The 17,632-nt window shown below is 46.1% G+C and overlaps 1 protein-coding gene across 1 annotated transcript in view; it reads left to right on the top strand.

The window, feature by feature from the left end:
* Positions 1-17,632, top strand: part of LOC119389360 (basement membrane-specific heparan sulfate proteoglycan core protein-like) — a gene marked incomplete in the record, with an annotated part of 213,331 nt that overhangs the window by 9,842 nt on the left and 185,857 nt on the right. Inside the window, 2 exon segments of the mRNA XM_049414410.1 lie at positions 13,057-13,212; positions 16,953-17,093. Of these exon segments, the coding sequence (XP_049270367.1) occupies positions 13,057-13,212; positions 16,953-17,093 (297 nt within the window).

The raw sequence follows: 17,632 nt of genomic DNA, 5'->3' as shown, positions 1-17,632 counted from the left end.
ACCACTTAGGCATCCGTCTTGCTACCGGTGCGTTCCGCACAAGTCCCGTAAGTAGTCTGTACGTTGAGGCAAACGAGTGGCCCATGCAACTCGAGCGTGAATACTGCAGCCTCATGTACACCCTTAAGCTATTCTCCATTCCGACACACCCCTGTGCAAAACTCTTGGCGGACACTTCTGCTCTACGGTTTTTTGAAAAGCGACCGTCTCTTTCAAAGCCATTCAGTCTTACCTGTACCGCGACAGCTGCTCAAGCCGAAATACCGCTACAACAAGTCACTCAAGCACCTTCCATAGAGTGGCTCCCACCGTGGCAAAAAACCCACATAAAATGTGACATGTCTTTTTGCCACATAGATAAACAGCGCCATCCTCGTGCAGCTATACAGCAGCATTTCCTATCACTCCAGTACAAATATCGTGGCTGTCAGCAATTTTACACAGATGCGTCAAAGACTAGACAATCTGTATCTGCCGCTGCCATCGGGCCTGAATTCGCCTCTTCACAAAGACTGAACACGCACACTAGTATCTTTACCGCAGAAGCATATGCCATATTAACCGCCATAAAATACATCACTAATAATAACATTAAGAAATCAGTCGTATTTACTGATTCATTGAGCGTTGTTCGTGCATTGGACACTGGCAAACCAAACAAAAATCCAGTCCTCAGTGATTTAGAAAGGCAATTAATTACGGCATATCCGAGCACCCCAGAGATTACAGTATGTTGGGTACCTAGCCATGTCGGTATAGATGGGAACGAGAGAGCGGATGCCTGCGCAGCAGTAGCCGCGCAAAAAAGCCATGTTGACGTGGACACTGTGCCATACAAAGATCTCAAAGCGCTTGTCCACCGCAATCTACGTGAGAGGTGGCAGAAACAATGGGACCTCGAAATAAACAACAAGCTCCATACAGTGCAACCTCGTATTAAAAACATAGTTTTCCCCGGTCGTGATAGATACAAAGAAGTTGTACTATGCCGACTCCGTATAGGACACACCCATAGCACACATTCCCATCTCTTAAACGGCTCAAACGCACCAAAATGCGAAAGATGTGGGAAGAACCTGTCCGTTTTACACGTCCTTATCGAATGTACTCAAATGGAGATGGAGCGGAAACGCCACTTTCCGGAGATCTTTAAAAGACATATCCCGCTTCATCCATCACTGTTTTTATCAGACAGCCCCATGGTTCCCTTTAACAAACTTTTACACTTTTTAAGCGACGTCCATTTTCTGCAGCGTATATTCTGGCGACCCAGGTAGCAGCCCAGCCCTCAACTCTGAGGGCAAGGCTAGCCTTTATTCTTGGTGATATCGGTGGCTTGTCAGACCCTACCACGGTAGGGCCACTTGGTATAAGCCGCCAGATATGTTTGTAGTCCTTCAGCTACTGTTGTGCTATCTGTGCTATATGCAACATTTTATCTATTATGCACAGTATCATCACTGCCCGCGATACCAACAAACCATTATCTGACATTCATTGCACATATTCCATGTCATTGTCATAATTTTATTACGTATATATATATATATATATATATATATATTTTACGCATATTTAGTGCACTGCATTTTAGGCCCTTTACAGCCATGTTACACTTTCCCACAGTCATTGATCACACCGACGCATTTACATGTTACATTGCCTTGGCGCTCTATGGCCATTGTAGCCTTTGCGCCATAAAACCATAATAATAACAATAATAATATCCCCTTTAGCGGGAGATGGTGTAATTTTTCTATACACTGAGTGAGAACAAACAGGTTATCGTCTAACCGCCTGTCGACTCGAAATCCATTCTGGAGTTCTCCCAAAATATCGTTGTGTTCTGCCCACTTTTCTATTTTCATTTTTACTGCTTGCATCGCCAACCTGTATAGTACCGATCTAGTGGTTAGTGGTATATACGAGCGAATGTTATCCTTTTCTCCCTTGCCTTTATAGATTAAGTTCATTCTACTTTTTCGCCAACTATCCGGTATTTGCCTGTCCTTTAAGCATTTTTCTACAGCTTTCAGCAGTGCTTCTTTAGTGCTATTTCCTAGTTCGTTAATGAGGCTAACGGGAATACCATCTAAACCCGCGGCAGTGCGCGTTGGAATTTTTCCTTCAGCCTTTTTCCAGTTGAAATACTCCAGTACTAGCTTTTCCTCGGTTGCTCTCTCCGCCACACTTTTATTCACCGGGGAAATCTCCTGGACGCTCTTTTTAAACGAATCGCCTGTTACCTTTCGGATGTCACCTAGCGCTTCGTAACGTTCCAATTGATTTCCTCCATCTACAATATGTTGTTGCGTTGTGGCAGACTTCCTACCTAGCGCCTTTATGTGGCTCCAAAATATCCCAGGTGCGGCCTCCTTTTTAAGGGGCGAAGCTCCTTAAAGCGGCACCCGTTCGTCCCTCGTAGTTGTCGTAGTAGTAGTGCGTAACCAGTCGTAACGCTAGTACCAGATCTTGACCTCCAAGGTGGTGCCGGTGGGAGATTTTTCCTGTGCGTTGTTGAACAATAAAAAATTCGCAGCGTGCATGTTAACTAAAAGCCGAATTCTTCTCTCTCTCATTCCCCATTAGCAGCCATTGGCATGTTCCAGTAGGAAACGTTAGTAGAAGTGTAAGTGTTAGCTAAAAGCCGACTTCTTCTGTCTCTCATTCCCATTAGCAGCCATTGTTTACCTCCAAGGTAGTGCCTGGTGAGATTTCTCCTGTGCGTGATTAAACAATAAAAATTTTGTTCAAAACGCCGTTGATTGATGAAATAAACCAACGAAAGACGCCAGATGTTTTCTAAAAGCAAAACGAAAGAACGCCAGATGTTCCTAAAGCAAAACGAAAAGACGTCAGCTGCTTAACGAAAGACGCCAGATGTTTTCTAAAGCAATGGTTTTCTAAACAATGAAAATTCACAGCGTACATGTAAAATTAAAGTGAGCTGCAAATCGTCATAACTCATCGAACCTTTAGTATAAACGCGCCCGATCTCACGTCGGTGATGATGTACTGGGCAGAATTCACGGAAGATTCACGGCTTACCGATGAACCTCCGCAGCTTCGCCCACTCATCATCATTCACTCCGTGGATATGCTGTGATTTTTTTCGTGAATCTGTCACCCAGCGTTCACTTTCACCTTTTTTTTGCCTCGACCAATTTCTGTACAATGGATTTTTTCTCTAGATATATTTCCCATATTTCGTTGACTTCGTCCTGCGGTCGGTTGTCCTTTTTTGCCCTTCTACGATTCCGTGATGCTTCACGCCGCTTCTCGATCGCTTCCCGGATTTCCTTGTTCCACCAACTTTTTGGCTTCCTCTTTCCTTTCCAGAAAATAGTTTTCTTCTCTCTCCCTATCTCTTTCGTCATTAGATCTAACAGCTCATTGTACTCCCAGTCCTTGCCTGGTATTTTGCCTACTTCTTCCTCGACTCTGGTGGCTATATTTATTATTTGTTTGTCATTTAAATACGAGGTGCCAGACTGATTCTATGCTCTCATTTCCAGTTTTATATCCCATTTGTAATGTTATTCGTTTATGATCATTACCCAAGCTTTTAATCCCTTCCTCGTCTATTCTCATTTCTCTCAGTTTGTAATAAATTCCTTCAGACATCAGACAATAACCAATAGTACTTGACTGTTTGTTTCCGTCTTCCCACGTGATCTGGCCGTCACATTTAGGCCCCGTGTTAACTATCTCCAGACTATGTTGCTCGCAGAGATCTAGTAATAACTTCCCATTGGTGTCCGAATATCCATCCAGGTCGTGTATGTGGGCATTCATGTCCCCGAGAAGGATGATTTCGGACATGCGTATCGCCGCTAGGGTGGCTAGAATGGGGAGGTGTGAAAAGCGGCCTCGGAAACCGGTCCCCAAAGTGCACCGATGCCGCAAGGGGCGCTGTACGCAGGGGCGCGTGGCGTTGAGCAGACGACGTACAGCGCAGCCTTGCTAGCAGCGTGCGACGAACATGGCTCGCGCTATTTTTGCGTGCTACATTTTCCAACGTTAATTGTTTTTCTTCAGCGAATGCACTAATAAAGGGTTGACTTTTATCTCCTCCTTAGAAAAACCGCGTTCGTATGCATTATCATGTAGCAGGTTGCAGGCACGTAGCCAGGATTTTTTTTTCGGCGTGTGCCCAAGGCCTAATTGTTCGAAAGAAAGTCTTTCCGTGGCAAAAAGAAAAAAAAAAGTTGCTCGGTAATATAGAAGGCTGGACGAATTCCGGGGGAGGGGGGGGGGGGCCTTTGCCTACGTGCCTGGCAGGTTGCATACCGAGTATAGTGAACTAGAAGAGTAATACCGAGTAAGACTGTGCGACAGTAATACCGCTCGAGGTACTTTGGGTGCGCCACTTTTAAGCGCCGTGTTTTTTTTTTTTTTTTTTGCGCTTGTGTGTTGCCATTTTACCAATCGCAATTACGCATCACTGCAACATGTTGAAGTCATTTTCAATGCTTATTGACATTGTTAAAAACTTGCCTGCTCTCGTACTTGGCCCATTACTGTTCACTGGCTTCTGGTCAAAATGTCATGTGTACGTTTTGTCGGCAGAGGGGAAAAAACATTAGTTGAAAAGAAAGCACATTCGTACACGAAGCAAATTTATTTGAACTGTGCAATAAAAAGTTCTCTACAGAACACAGGGCCCACTTGGCTTTCTTTTCTTCCTCCTTTTTAAAAGAAGTGCGCCCGAGTTAAGCAATAAATGTGTGCAACAGATCGCGCTAACGTAGTGCTATGCTCACTGTAGGCGACCTGCGACGTTTGCCCGATCTTTTGCCGCATTTCTGCAACGGACTGTGCGTGGAGGCGAGCTGTGCTAAAAAAAAATGTGGTCAGCTTGTTCTCAACCGACTGAATCAAGTCGTACAGCGCGCCTGGTGAATAAAAGAGCTCACCATGGTCCCACTGCCAAGAGACATGCGCCGGCAGATTTATAGGGTCTCATTTTCTTTGGTGATGAGGCAAGCGCTGCTTTGCAAGGTTCACTGATGCAAAGAATCTCTTCCCTGTCACATAGTCCGCGATATAATAGACAAGGCGGACACCACTTCTTCAGCGTCAGCTCTCGGTATCGCACGAGCCCACTTCTCAAACAGCTCTTCTTTTTTTTTTTTTTGTACGCTGGTGCTTGGAACAAAGGTGCTTTTGCTGTGGACGCGTCCTGTGCCTAGGGCTGTGCGAACTGCGAATAGTCAATTTTGAATCTAATCGAATACTAGCTGAATACTATTTGAACAAAAAAGGCAACAATTTTCAAAACAGCTCTATATTTCAAGTTTATTTTACTTGGAACAAATAGTCACTGGCATTAATAAAGGAACATTATACGATTAACTTCAAACGGCAAAAAATGCCACAGTTATGTAAACTGAGGTAAGCTCGTATATAAGCAGTGACCGCCTACGATATATTTAGTAACTGTAAATTCAAGGCGGTACTTTGTAGCCCGCTTTTAAATAAATCTGAGGCATAAAAATCAAACAATGTTTGATGAATCAACACCAGGAATCTCATCATGAGCATAGCAGATGGAAGACACCATCGTTTGGCGACACTAAAGTTTTAAAAAGAAGCACCTTAATCTGTGACTAGTACGACATCGATAGTCCCGTGAAAAATTCGGCTGCATGCAGGTATCTTGGTAATCCAATTAAAACGAGAAAAGTGCTGCCTCGATGTTTCAGTGTGTTGCTCCTTTGGGGCTTTTCCGCCAGTGCTAATTATTCGAAAAATATTCGGAATTTTAAATATGTGCTATTCAATTCGAATCCCGAATCAAATGGAACACCATTCGATTTGTTATTCGAGCTTTTCGAACCTTCACAGACCTGTGCCCAAAGTTCTAGTCAGGAATGAAGCAAGAACGTCCAGCTTTCTCCTTTGTTTTATAGGGCATTATCCTCACAGCTCAAAAATGCATGATTCATATACGGAAAAAAAAAAACGCGTGATAGCTGAAAAAAAAAAATGCCCCCACCTCCCCGAAGGGAATCGTGAGGAAATGCGAATGCATTTCTTGCGCCGAGAGTACACGGCGCAGTAATTTTAATGGCGTAAATTATTGACGAGACGAGGATTTGTACCGTAACCATTTATTTACACGTTCATCAGCACCTGTTTGTGTTGTCATTGTACCTGACGGCCATAATCTCATGCTTGTGGTCGCCGTTGGCGTTTCACAGCGGCGTCTCGAGCACACATTTCGAGAGGCGCCCAGCCAGCGGACGGGAGAGTGGGGCGCAGGGAGGAGAGAGAGCGAACGGCGAGAGAAGGAGCGGCGAAGCACTGCACCCAATGCCACCTAGAAGAGCGGTGCGGAGCGCGCCCGCGCAAACCGCGGTGAGGAGGCGGAGCGCGCGCAGTCACGTGGGGTGTGACGTCGCTGCGCCGTTGCTACAGACGCTCCTCTCCTTTCCTCGCGCCGTTGCTATGGGACGGCGGATTCAGGGTCGCTTATAAAGTGCATTCGCACTTAAAAAAACACGACGCCGCACTGCCGAGCGTAGGCTTCATTCGGGTAAAATCTGCGACAGCGGCGGCTGTCCCAGGCAGCGCCCCTTGCACCAGCGCCCCTGGCGGCATCGGCGCGCACAGGGACCCCGTCTGGCAAGGGAAACGCTCTGCGCTCAGCACACCTCCCCCTTCTAGCCACCCTATCGCCGCAGTCCGGCTCAGGGTTGCCAGGTCGAAAAGACAAAAAAATAGCCAATAAATCAGAAAAACTAGCCAGAAAGTAGCCAACTTTAGCCAAGGGCACTAAAAGTAGCCAAAAAGTAGCCACACGTGCGTGAAAACGACTGCGACCTTGTTATTCAAATGACTAAATTCAGTAGCCTTTTGGTGGAAACGTAAAGTACACCAGAAACAATTCAAAATCATAATTTCTGAGAATAAAGCATAAATTGTTGACTTTAACAATCATTTCGTGCCGGATGATGAAGTTTCTTACGCTGTTGCAGAAATGACGTCCTCTTCGCGCGCCTGCGTGAATTTTCTTGAAAGGGCTACAAGTACCACCGACAATAAAAATTAGTGCTGCATAAGTGTGCACAAAGTCAGTTTCCGTGATTGAAGCATACATTGTACTCACTTCGGCAAGCGTTTCTCGCGTGACGACGAAGTTCGAGTAATTAATATTCTCGAGTCGCAGTCCGCCCCTAATTCTTGGAAACGACACAAGCAGTTCGTCAGATATCCGATTTCTAATGTTGACAAGTGCATAGCACCTTGGATGCGGAGCGCTTTCGGTGGTCTGCGAAATGAGACGTCATGCAACAGTTTTCTCCAAAGTCCCAGCCACTTATGCATAAGACTTTTCTTTTGTATAATGCGAGCGCCAAATTCAATTTCAGGAGCTTGTAACCCGCCTTGATAACCATGTTTTTGACACCGCATACTCGAACGCCAGCGGCTGCAACGTCACAAGCTATTGATAATTTGGTTCAAATTGAGGCAACAAGAAACTATAGTTTCTTGTTGCCTCAATTTGAACCAAATTATCAATAGCTTGTGACGTTGCAGCCGCTGGCGTTCGAGTATGCGGTGTCAAAAACATGGTTATCAAGGCGGGTTACAAGCTCCTGAAATTGAATTTGGCGCTCGCATTATACAAAAGAAAAGTCTTATGCATAAGTGGCTGGGACTTTGGAGAAAACTGTTGCATGACGTCTCATTTCGCAGACCACCGAAAGCGCTCCGCATCCAAGGTGCTATGCACTTGTCAACATTAGAAATCGGATATCTGACGAACTGCTTGTGTCGTTTCCAAGAATTAGGGGCGGACTGCGACTCGAGAATATTAATTACTCGAACTTCGTCGTCACGCGAGAAACGCTTGCCGAAGTGAGTACAATGTATGCTTCAATCATAGCCAAAAAGTAGCCAAGTAGCCAACACACTTTTTCTGCCGCCACCAGCCTAAAAAAGTAGCCAAATTGGCGCAAAGTAGCCAAACCTGGCAACCCTGGTCCGGCTCCCACCGCGAACAATAGATGACGTCACTGCCACGTGACCTAATGCTATGACGTCAGCTTGCTGTTTTTTCCCCAAGTTGAATTTTCCCCAGTTTTCTCCGTGTCGCCACGGAGTGCCTGGTATGTCACGCGCTTGATAAAGTTCCTCCCTAGTGCCATTTTCACCTCGCCGCAGTTATGGAGGTGCCATCGCGCAGTGTCACTGACGTGTCTCCATGCCGTGCCTAGGATTGCAATGCCGCAAGAAAATCTACAAATACGCAGCTGTGTTCGTTCTTGATATTTTCCTGTTGCTCAGTGAAGGCCCTCTGCGCCCGAAGGGCGCAGAGGGCCTTTACGCTCAATGGCCGGTTGGCAGGGTCTCCGTCACGCGCTACTGGCCGCTGTCGCGGCCACGCGCTGTTTAGCCCGCGCGCCTGCCCCTTCGGGGCAGGCGCCCGTCCGTGCCAGCGTCCGTGGTGTGCCCGTGTCACCGGGGCGCACGTAACCCACGAGCCGCTTCGCGCTTCTCAGTCTGGTAACAAACTAATGCAACACCAAACAATACCCTGCGAGGTTTGAACCAACGACCTCACAATTTTGAGCTCGACACGCTAACCGTTGCGCCACTAGGGCCAATTGGTTCGGTAGGTTTAACGGGCTGCATTTGTATTTGATGGCAAAGGCTGGGGACAAGGCCGAGGAATCGTCGGATCGTTCCCTAGCTACAGTAGTACCTGTTTAGGGGCAGGGAGTACCTCCCTAAGTTCACGTCATATCCGGTTTCGAGCCAAACCGGGGAGAGCCAGACTTCAGCGATACTCTTTCGATTTCGGCCCCATTACCAAATTCCTTAATATCCTCACTCATGCAATCCACTATCTCCTGATTCTTTTCTCTGCAGTTATTTCTCGTCCACAAGTAGGCAACCCCTAGCCACGTTTTCTTTCCACCTACTGTGCCCAAAACCCAGAGGTGCCAGATGTATCACACGATGAGCGCCACGAGCGGGACATTTTGGAAATGATCCCGATGACGCGAGAGAGTCGGCTGCAATAAAAAAAGAACCTTCCGTGCATCAAAAGACGTAATAAAGTGCTGCTTGTTCGTTTGTTTGATTCATGGAAAAAAGAACCTCTTTGGCATTGCCATGGGGAACGGCGTCCATGGTTCAAAGGTTCCGTTTTCGCCGAACTGCGCTTCGCCCGGCGCCCTGCTTCGCTCACGCGGTCGCGTCTCAGTGATAGTTTCGGTATCGCGTACTGCCGCGTGTGTTTTGCGCGCTCGTGAAAGTCGCTCTGACAGAGTTCTACAAAATGCCGCATGCATGTGATGTTGCCAGATGCCCGAATGGTGCACGCCGCCAGTGCACGCCGCCTCGCAGTAAAGGCGGGCAACGTTGGGCACGGCAACAGTGACGTGAGAAAGACCGCTCGGGTGGTTTGAAGTGCGCTAACGCGATGCGGACCACTAAAACATTTTATTTCAAAATAAGCACGTCCTTGGCACAAAAGTATAGCACTATGAGGTTTTTGGACCGCTATTTCAACAATCAACGTCGACTTAATATTTGCCTTTAGTGTCCCTTTAAGGGAGCATCCTTCGTGCTTCGCCTCGGATTTCAAGTGAATCTCAGAAGTTACTCAAGCTGAAGACCTTGACTATTTGAGAAAAACGCCTATTTTCATGATGTATTTTCGATAAAACACCATGTGTCATCAAAATTTCGGGGGGGGGGGGGGGCTGCCCCCCCTTCCCCCCTGACTACGGGCCTGCTGTACACAATGAAATCTATTTCGTTCCTTGTTTCTCCGTGAGGGCAAATTTATTTCTCAGCTAGTTGGGGCGAGAAGCAAAACGTGGCGTCGCAACTCTCGTTTCCTTTTTGCGCGTTTTCTCGCTTACTCGGCGTCTCCTGGCCGCAGTAGTTGTGCCTGTGGTATATTGTGGCAGGGCAACTTGCCAATGCGAGAGAAATTGTATTTTTCTTTAGTGTCCCTTTCAAGCACGGTGTAGTGATGTTTGCGAGAAGCACATGCGTGCACACAAGGAATGAAAAACACAAATATCTAAAACTATATATAGTCGCACAACGGCGGGAAAGACTTATCTGCAGAAGAGAAATTGCAAGCGAGTTATAATCAGTCCCGCGCACGTATAATCGAGAGCAGCTGACATATCGCGCGCACTCTACTGCTCGATGATATGCCCGTAAGGCCAACTTTCTTACTCCGAAAATATTCTTTCAATCGCGGTAGTGAAACGAACGAATTGTATACAGCGCTGCGCTCCAACGGTCAAGAAATATTTTCATTTGATTTTGTAGCGTTAGCTACACTTGCCTAGCCAAAGCAGGTTTCGCGGGGGTCATCATGAGCAGTGCTGCGCATGCGCGCGCGACTCGCCGCTGCTGCTCCGCGCATTCGGCATGTTAGCCCGCGTTTCCTCTGAAACGCGGGCTAGACATGCCGAAATTCTCTCCCACGCAACGCCGCGATGAGCTCGAGCGCATGCGCGTCCCCTCCCGTTCTCTCTCCTCTCCTACGCTGCCCCCTCTCGCCCGCCTGTCGACCGCGTTCCCCGCTCGCCCTGTGAGAATTAACGGCCAGGCTAGATGGAAGATACTCTATGGAAGATACGACGCGCGTAGCGTCGCTCTTCGCGTTCCACGACGCGAGCTCGGTAGCATGCCCAACGAACGCCAACGGAACGCTATCGTGCAAGTGCTCCGGCTTCGCATCTACTTATGGTCCCCTTTAGCGGGAGATGGTGTATTCGCCTTCGCTGTGCAGTCGCCGTCTGACAGTGCGCTGGTGCCGCTTGATAGCGCCTCTGACTGGCGTTTGCAGGTGGGTAACGCCATGGAGAAGGAGAGCGCAAATGCTGCTCAACGGTGCAGAAGAGCCGAGAAACTTATGTCATCGGATCCCGAATTAGTTGCCTGGCAATTAGCGCTTCAGCGTAAGAAGAATGAACATAGGAACGCTAAACGTGCTGCGGAAAGCTAAACGTGCTGCGGAAATCTGGAAAGCTCAGAATAATCGGCTGAACCTTTGCTAACGCTACGTATATCCTGGCATAGCCGAGCTAAGCCACTGCAAATTTTTAAGTACAGTCGAACTCGCTTATATGTAATATTCAAGTGCCTCGAAACTTTGATTGTTTTAGCCGATAGTTCTTAAAACAGGTTGTATGAAGACCATGGTTTCCTTTTTGTGCTGCAGATGACGAGACGAGGACGGTAGGTCGATACAGGGACACAGGACAGGTGGTGCACAAACTTACAACTGGTTTATTCACATCTTGCGAAGTGTCAAATATAGGTTAACAATCAGATGGGAAAGGGTGAAGGAAGGGAAACTGCGAATAAGGTGGGCAAAAAGTAGATATAGATAATGCAAGCATATGACATGTGCCATCTTGAGCTCAGACAAATTTTTCGCAGATCAGCGTACGTATGAAGAAAAAAAAAGATGGCAGGCTGTCCTAAGAAAACTAATGTCGGATATGGGATATGCCAATTAATGCACATCGTTGATGAGGATAAAAGAATCCTGGTGCTTTCGCGACACCGCCACAAAGCACCATTCCAGCGTTCGAAATTTCAGACGAAGTCTGATTTGTTCGGACTTGTTGAAATTGTAGGTCCTAAAATACATTAACTGAAGTCATTGCCGCGTGGACAATGTCTCGAACCAGCGCTTACGCGAGTCCATCCGTTCGCTGCTGTAGCAGGCTCCAAAAGTCCGCTTTGCTTCAATGCTACAGTATTGTGCAGTGAAGCATAGAGAATCCAAAGGGGCTCTTGTAACGGCACGGTGATGCCTATGCACGGAGGCATGATGACAGCAGACGCTTCAGTGCGACTTAATCATTGACAACTCTATGATAAGCATTTGCTGCTAACTGCAAAACAAGCGCGTCTCGCCTTTTACTGATGCCTCTTTTTGCGAGACCGCCAAGTACGCCGCACAGACTGGTTGCTTGTGGGAATGAAAGCAGCTAGCCATCGGCGCGCGGCCGCTGAGGTCGGGAACGGTCGACGGAGTGGTCACAACGAACTCTAACGGCAAACGCGTGCATACGTATGGCACTGCAAGCGGCCCGGCTTTGACGGCGTGAGCAATTAGTAGGCGATGTGCTGCACACAACTAAGAACGATCGGCTCCGCGCGGCAGAAAATGCTGCGAATTAAGTGCCGCATAAACGGTTATCCGATTATGCGGCACTGGGGCATTGTATAGCAAGCGGATTATTTCACCTTAGAAAACATACAGAAGTTGACCATGCAGCACCTTCTCATTGTTATAGCCGATCTATTATTAAAAACTGCATTGTTTTAGGTGGATTTGACTGTAGCACGTTAATTAGTAGCAAATAAAATACAGAATAAAGTCGGATTTCCTCACTTTCCTGCTGTAACCACAATGACAGTGTCAGGGTAATGTAGCAAATTTCAAGGGCTTTTTTTTCCTAGTCTGTGGTCGTCATTAGGAAAACAATGTGGCGCTCTCTTCTGCAGGAAAGCTTTTGTTCAACAGCTCTGTGCAGAAATGTCACGTTTGGTGTGCGGCATGCGTCGCTGTTGACCCTGGCTCTGGCAGTAGTGTGATGCAAGCAAAATAGTGCATGTGTACTGCGAAGCGGCACGGCGTAGCTAGTCACTGGCCATTCAGTGACAGGGGCCAACTACTGACACCGCTAAACAGCGATACTTATGAAACGTCAGGCAGCGGTGGTATTTCTGCTCGGGTCACGTGACACTGAGCTAGGTGTGCAAGCACTCTCCCATCCTCTGCAGCCCATACGGAAGCGTGGCTCATTCGCCATACGGAAGGGTATCTGAAAGCAGAGACATCGAAGATATTTTAAACCAACGCATGAAGTGGTCGACTGCACGTCTGCGACGTCAATCTGCCATTGAATGAAGTAAATCTGTTGCGCTGTACCCAAGATATTTAGTGTGAACCAATTTGTCCGAATCAAGCTGTTGTTGAAGCAACGAAGGTACTAGCTGTTATGGAGGCAGTATGCAAAGCTCAAGGCAAATAACATTCTAAAATGATTGTAACATTGTTTTCAGTGGCGACACCTCATCCTGGCGGCATTCATTGTGGAGCCGACCAGTTTGCCTGCGATCACAATAGGCGGTGCGTCGAAACTTCACGTAGATGTGATGGGCATCTTGACTGCAATGACGGCTACGATGAAGAAAACTGCGTCATTACAGGTTCTGCAGGTAATTGCCTTTTTTGTCTTCTGCGTTGTATGACAGTGGTGGAAGGTGTACACGTGCTCTCGCCACGTCTTTACTTGCTGATTGAATTAACTTCTTCAGTTAAATTGCCATCTGTTAAAAAAAACTCTAAACTTCTCATGAAGAACTGTGTCGATATTATTTTGCTAAAATCTAGTCACTGCATTTGAACCTCCCACAAAACATAACTGAAGTATCGTCATAATTAGCGTTAAAAGGTATATTTAAGCCCAAATCCTTGTTCACATATGTACTTCGATGATTTGACTAATTTGACTCGTTTTCTCCTGCTTTTTTTTTTTAAATCTCGACCATGCATCTTCATAAGCCCAACTATTGTTACGTCGATTCCGAAATTTACCATAGCATGTAATTATAGCTTGAATGACATATAATGAGTACTGACACTATGGGAAGTATGTGGCGCCCACAGGTAGCGCATCCACTGCAGATGCTATGAGCGTCTCCTTTGTAACAGGGCGGGAAATGTGCGCCATCAGGCTCAACAAAAAAAGGAAAAAACTGTTTTTCAAGTTGGCCTAATGCCTTTATTTAGATTAATTTGGTCTTACCATAGAAAAAAATATAAATGCACAGCCCAGCTTTCTGCCCCTTCCGGCAGAATGACGTTATTTTTCCCACTATTTATTTTTGTCCTTTCTCTCTAATTTTCTGCCACCAATACTCTAACAGTCTCTTACTTATTTCTACCACAGATGTTTCCATTGTTGTCCCTAAAACCCAAGCTTCATGTAGGCTCGTGCCGAAATACTCAGCTGGGTGGATATCTCCACATTCAATCGGAACATGCTCAGTCATTTCCTTAGCTTCCGCACAGCATGTACATTTTTCTTCTTTATCGAATCTCTCTTTATAGCTGCGCATTCAAAGGCAACACAACCTCACTTCAAACAGTAAAGTGGTTCCCCTTGAATTATCATAAAAGGCTTCCCTCCTTATTTCGTTCTTGCCCTTTCGGTAGCTACTCGGAGCGAGTTTTTCTATCGCTGCTATCTAATAAATCCTCTCCACCTCTCAAACTTTTCGCTTAACACTCTTGGTTGCCATATCTTCTACACTGAGTCTCCTAGTTATTTTTCTCCACTGCGAGTCAATGCTCTTCCTATACAAATACCAGAACACCTTCTCTGCCCATATACTCTCTCCCGTATCACTTAACCTCTTTGCGCCAGTGCCACAAGTGGCCGGTTCAGTTTCAACCTGTGTGCTACGAATTGTTGTCTGTCTGCTACGCCTGCATTATATGTAAGTGCGTGTGCGCAAAGGGGATGAGTGGGATAAAACGTGTAGGCTTTTAGAAAGTTAACAATTCAGGATTCTTTTAGGGCCTCAAACGAAGAGAAAGCACATAAATTATATCGAAGCAGTCGTGTTTTGGATGTGATAGTGCGACAGGTTGTATTGAGAGGGTGATGCATGCAGCAGGCCAGGCTGGCCAGTCTGGCCAGCGTAAACATCGAAGCATGCGCCGTCACCATTGATGTTTGCATGCATTTTGCCTTGTCATTTTGCCTTCTTGTTGCTGAGTAAATGATGGCATTTGCATCCGACATGGTAGCGTGATCTTAAGTCTTAGACAACCCAGTGTGATGGGCACAACTAAAACGTATGATCTTGAATCGTGTTGCAATTAATCATGCTGTAGCATTTGTGCGAGCTAATCTTGGAGGCCATGGTTTACAGCTTGCATTACAGGCATTGAGTTGTGTAGGAGGCGTTGGAAGGACTCTGGTATGATGGAAGAACTCTGCGACTGATGGTGGCTGTAGTGCTGTCGTTTTGTTACATCCAAGGGTATGCACGCGGCTGTTGGATGGAAACGATTTCCATCTAGCCACCGTGGTAAGCGTATGTGGCGACGTTGGTGCAGTTTTGTTAAGGACGACAGCGGAGTGCTGGCACAATAGTGTGTGGCAAAGGAGAGCAACCGTGTCTTCTGGCAAAGAAGAGTGACCAGGATGTTCTTAGTCGCGCATGGTCAGTGTCCGTGTACTGGAAGTGTGCTGTGTGGCGGCAGGAGGAGGTCACTTTCTGCCATAGTTTCACACACACACATTATATATATATATATATATATATATATGTATGTATGTATGTATGTATGTATGTATGTATGTTTGTTTGTGTGTGTGTGTGTGTGTGTGTGTGTGTGTATATGTATATATGTATGTGTATATGTATATATATGTATATATAGTATAAAACTATGCTTTCTGCAATGACCGCTCCATGCGCCATGAGAGTGTGCTGCCAGTCACAGCACACCAGGAGCGATGTGCGAGCCGTGCCGAAAGCTTCGTGACCGGATGATTTTTATATCATTCCATAGGGGCTTTAGTTGCTGATTGTTCCAGAGTAGTGAGCAACATGCCGGAATTCTGAAGCTGCTACTTTCTGCTGCAGGCAACGACACAAGTTTATGCTGATGCCATCTTGGCGACAGTTACTAGCTCCTGAAAGAGTCAGACTTCTTTTCATCTTAATGCAGAACATTTTTTGCCGAGGTAGCCACCAAAATTTCCTCGACAGTTCATACAGTAAAAGAAACATCCATCTATAGATGCACTGGTTGCTCTGCGCATTTAGGCAGTGAAACAACAAACGATGCCTGAATATTCTCAATGCCAAAAATGAGCATTAGACTTCTATTAATGTAGAGCATGCCTCCTTTTTCTAGGGTTTCGGGTTTGGTGCATCTACTTTATTAAGAAACATGTAGGGCGAGTCAGGATGTGGCAGATTCGCAACATAGTATTGCATATTTTTTTGTGCTCACAAACAGGTGGCACTAACCATTATCCAAACTTGCACAGCTGGGGCAGCCAGGGAATGCTGAGACACCTGACATGTTTCTATATTCTAATGCTGGCATCGCATTCACCCCCTTGCCACAAGTTGGCACCATATGCTGCAACAATTCACGTAGTATTCATTGATTAGTGGTTGCAGCATTGGCTCCAACCAAAATATAGTACAAGCCTAATGAGTAGCTCCCACATTGCTCTGCACTGTGTGATAGCTCCATAGTTATGAGCTTCAAAGTTTTCTTAAAAATGAGGCAAGTATCAGGGCCAACAATTGCACTCGGTGATCAAAACTGTAAGATGCTGTCTTTCTACAAGATTACCTTAAATGTAATATACACGTTACGTGTTGCATATGGGTGCTGAAAATACTGCCAAAGAAAGCAATGGTGGGGCACATTCTATTCCCTTTTTTGTTACACCTGCTGGATAACTCGGTGTTTCGTCAGTTGTGTCAGACTGTACCGCAAGTGCTTTTGCTTCTGTGGTAGTTTGGCCAAAAGTCTTTTGAGCTTACGTTGCGTGCGTGCGTGCGTGTGTGTGTGTGTGTGCGCGCGTGTGTGCGCGCGTGTTTGCATGCATTAAAGTTTCCATTTAAGACAGACACGGCATTTAGGACAGTGTGTATTGAATGTTTGTCATCACTTTCACCAAATTAAGCACTTATGATTGGAAGGCCGTTTAAACGGTCATTTCAGCTCTTTAGCCTTAGGATTTGAAATGTAACGGAATAATTAAACAATCTTTTTTTTTTCTGTACTGTCTGTTTGTGACTTTTTGTTGCAGATGTGCATTGTAAAAAGCGCTTAGGCTTCTTTTTCCTTCTGTTCAAGAAGCATTGAAATACAAACATTTGCAGACTGCAATTTATTCTCCCCCATATGACACTGTACACAGGCCCTCCACATCATGGATTTCAGTGCAAGCCTGATCAATTCCTTTGTGATGGCCGTCGGTGTGTAGAGAAATCCCAGATATGTGATGGTCACCGTGACTGTTCTGATGAAACTGATGAACGGAACTGCTCCTCTAGAGAAGGTGAAATACTTGCCTTTCACTGTTTTATGCAAAATAAGCTTGTGATTACGCAACACTCTGGTGTAAAGCTGCCCACCTCCAATTTAAATTGCAATGCATGCACGAGTGGAACCTTCCTGTGCAGCATCTGCTGTCGGCTCCTTATTCACCTTCATGCTGCTGCCTTTCCATTCCTAGGCTTTGCACATTTGCGTTCCTTAATGCCTTCAATAATACTCCTAACATTGCTGTACCTCGTGGGACAAAAGAAAATATTGTGAAAGCCCCCTCCCTGCAATTTCCAATGGCTTTTTATGGTCAGGGTTGTTACACATCTTCTGTGCTTGTTTGCAACTGAAAAGTATTGATATATATTCCTCCTGGTTTCCTAACAGCAAGTTGTAATTTTTCTTACGTCAGCTCTTTTTTCATACTTGTGGTTCTATGCTGCTTTGAACTATTAGTCCCTTCACGCACCTCTGTTTGCGCACGCTTTTTTCTCATAGCCACAAGCACTTCAAGAAGACAAACATGACTTGGCCTGTTTACTACTAGCACTG

This window comes from Rhipicephalus sanguineus, chromosome 4 (genome assembly GCF_013339695.2).
Source record: "Rhipicephalus sanguineus isolate Rsan-2018 chromosome 4, BIME_Rsan_1.4, whole genome shotgun sequence".
Taxonomy (NCBI): Eukaryota; Metazoa; Arthropoda; class Arachnida; order Ixodida; family Ixodidae; genus Rhipicephalus; species Rhipicephalus sanguineus.
The sequence above is the reverse complement of the archived record's forward strand: the minus strand, read 5'-3'. Positions and strand labels throughout refer to the sequence as shown.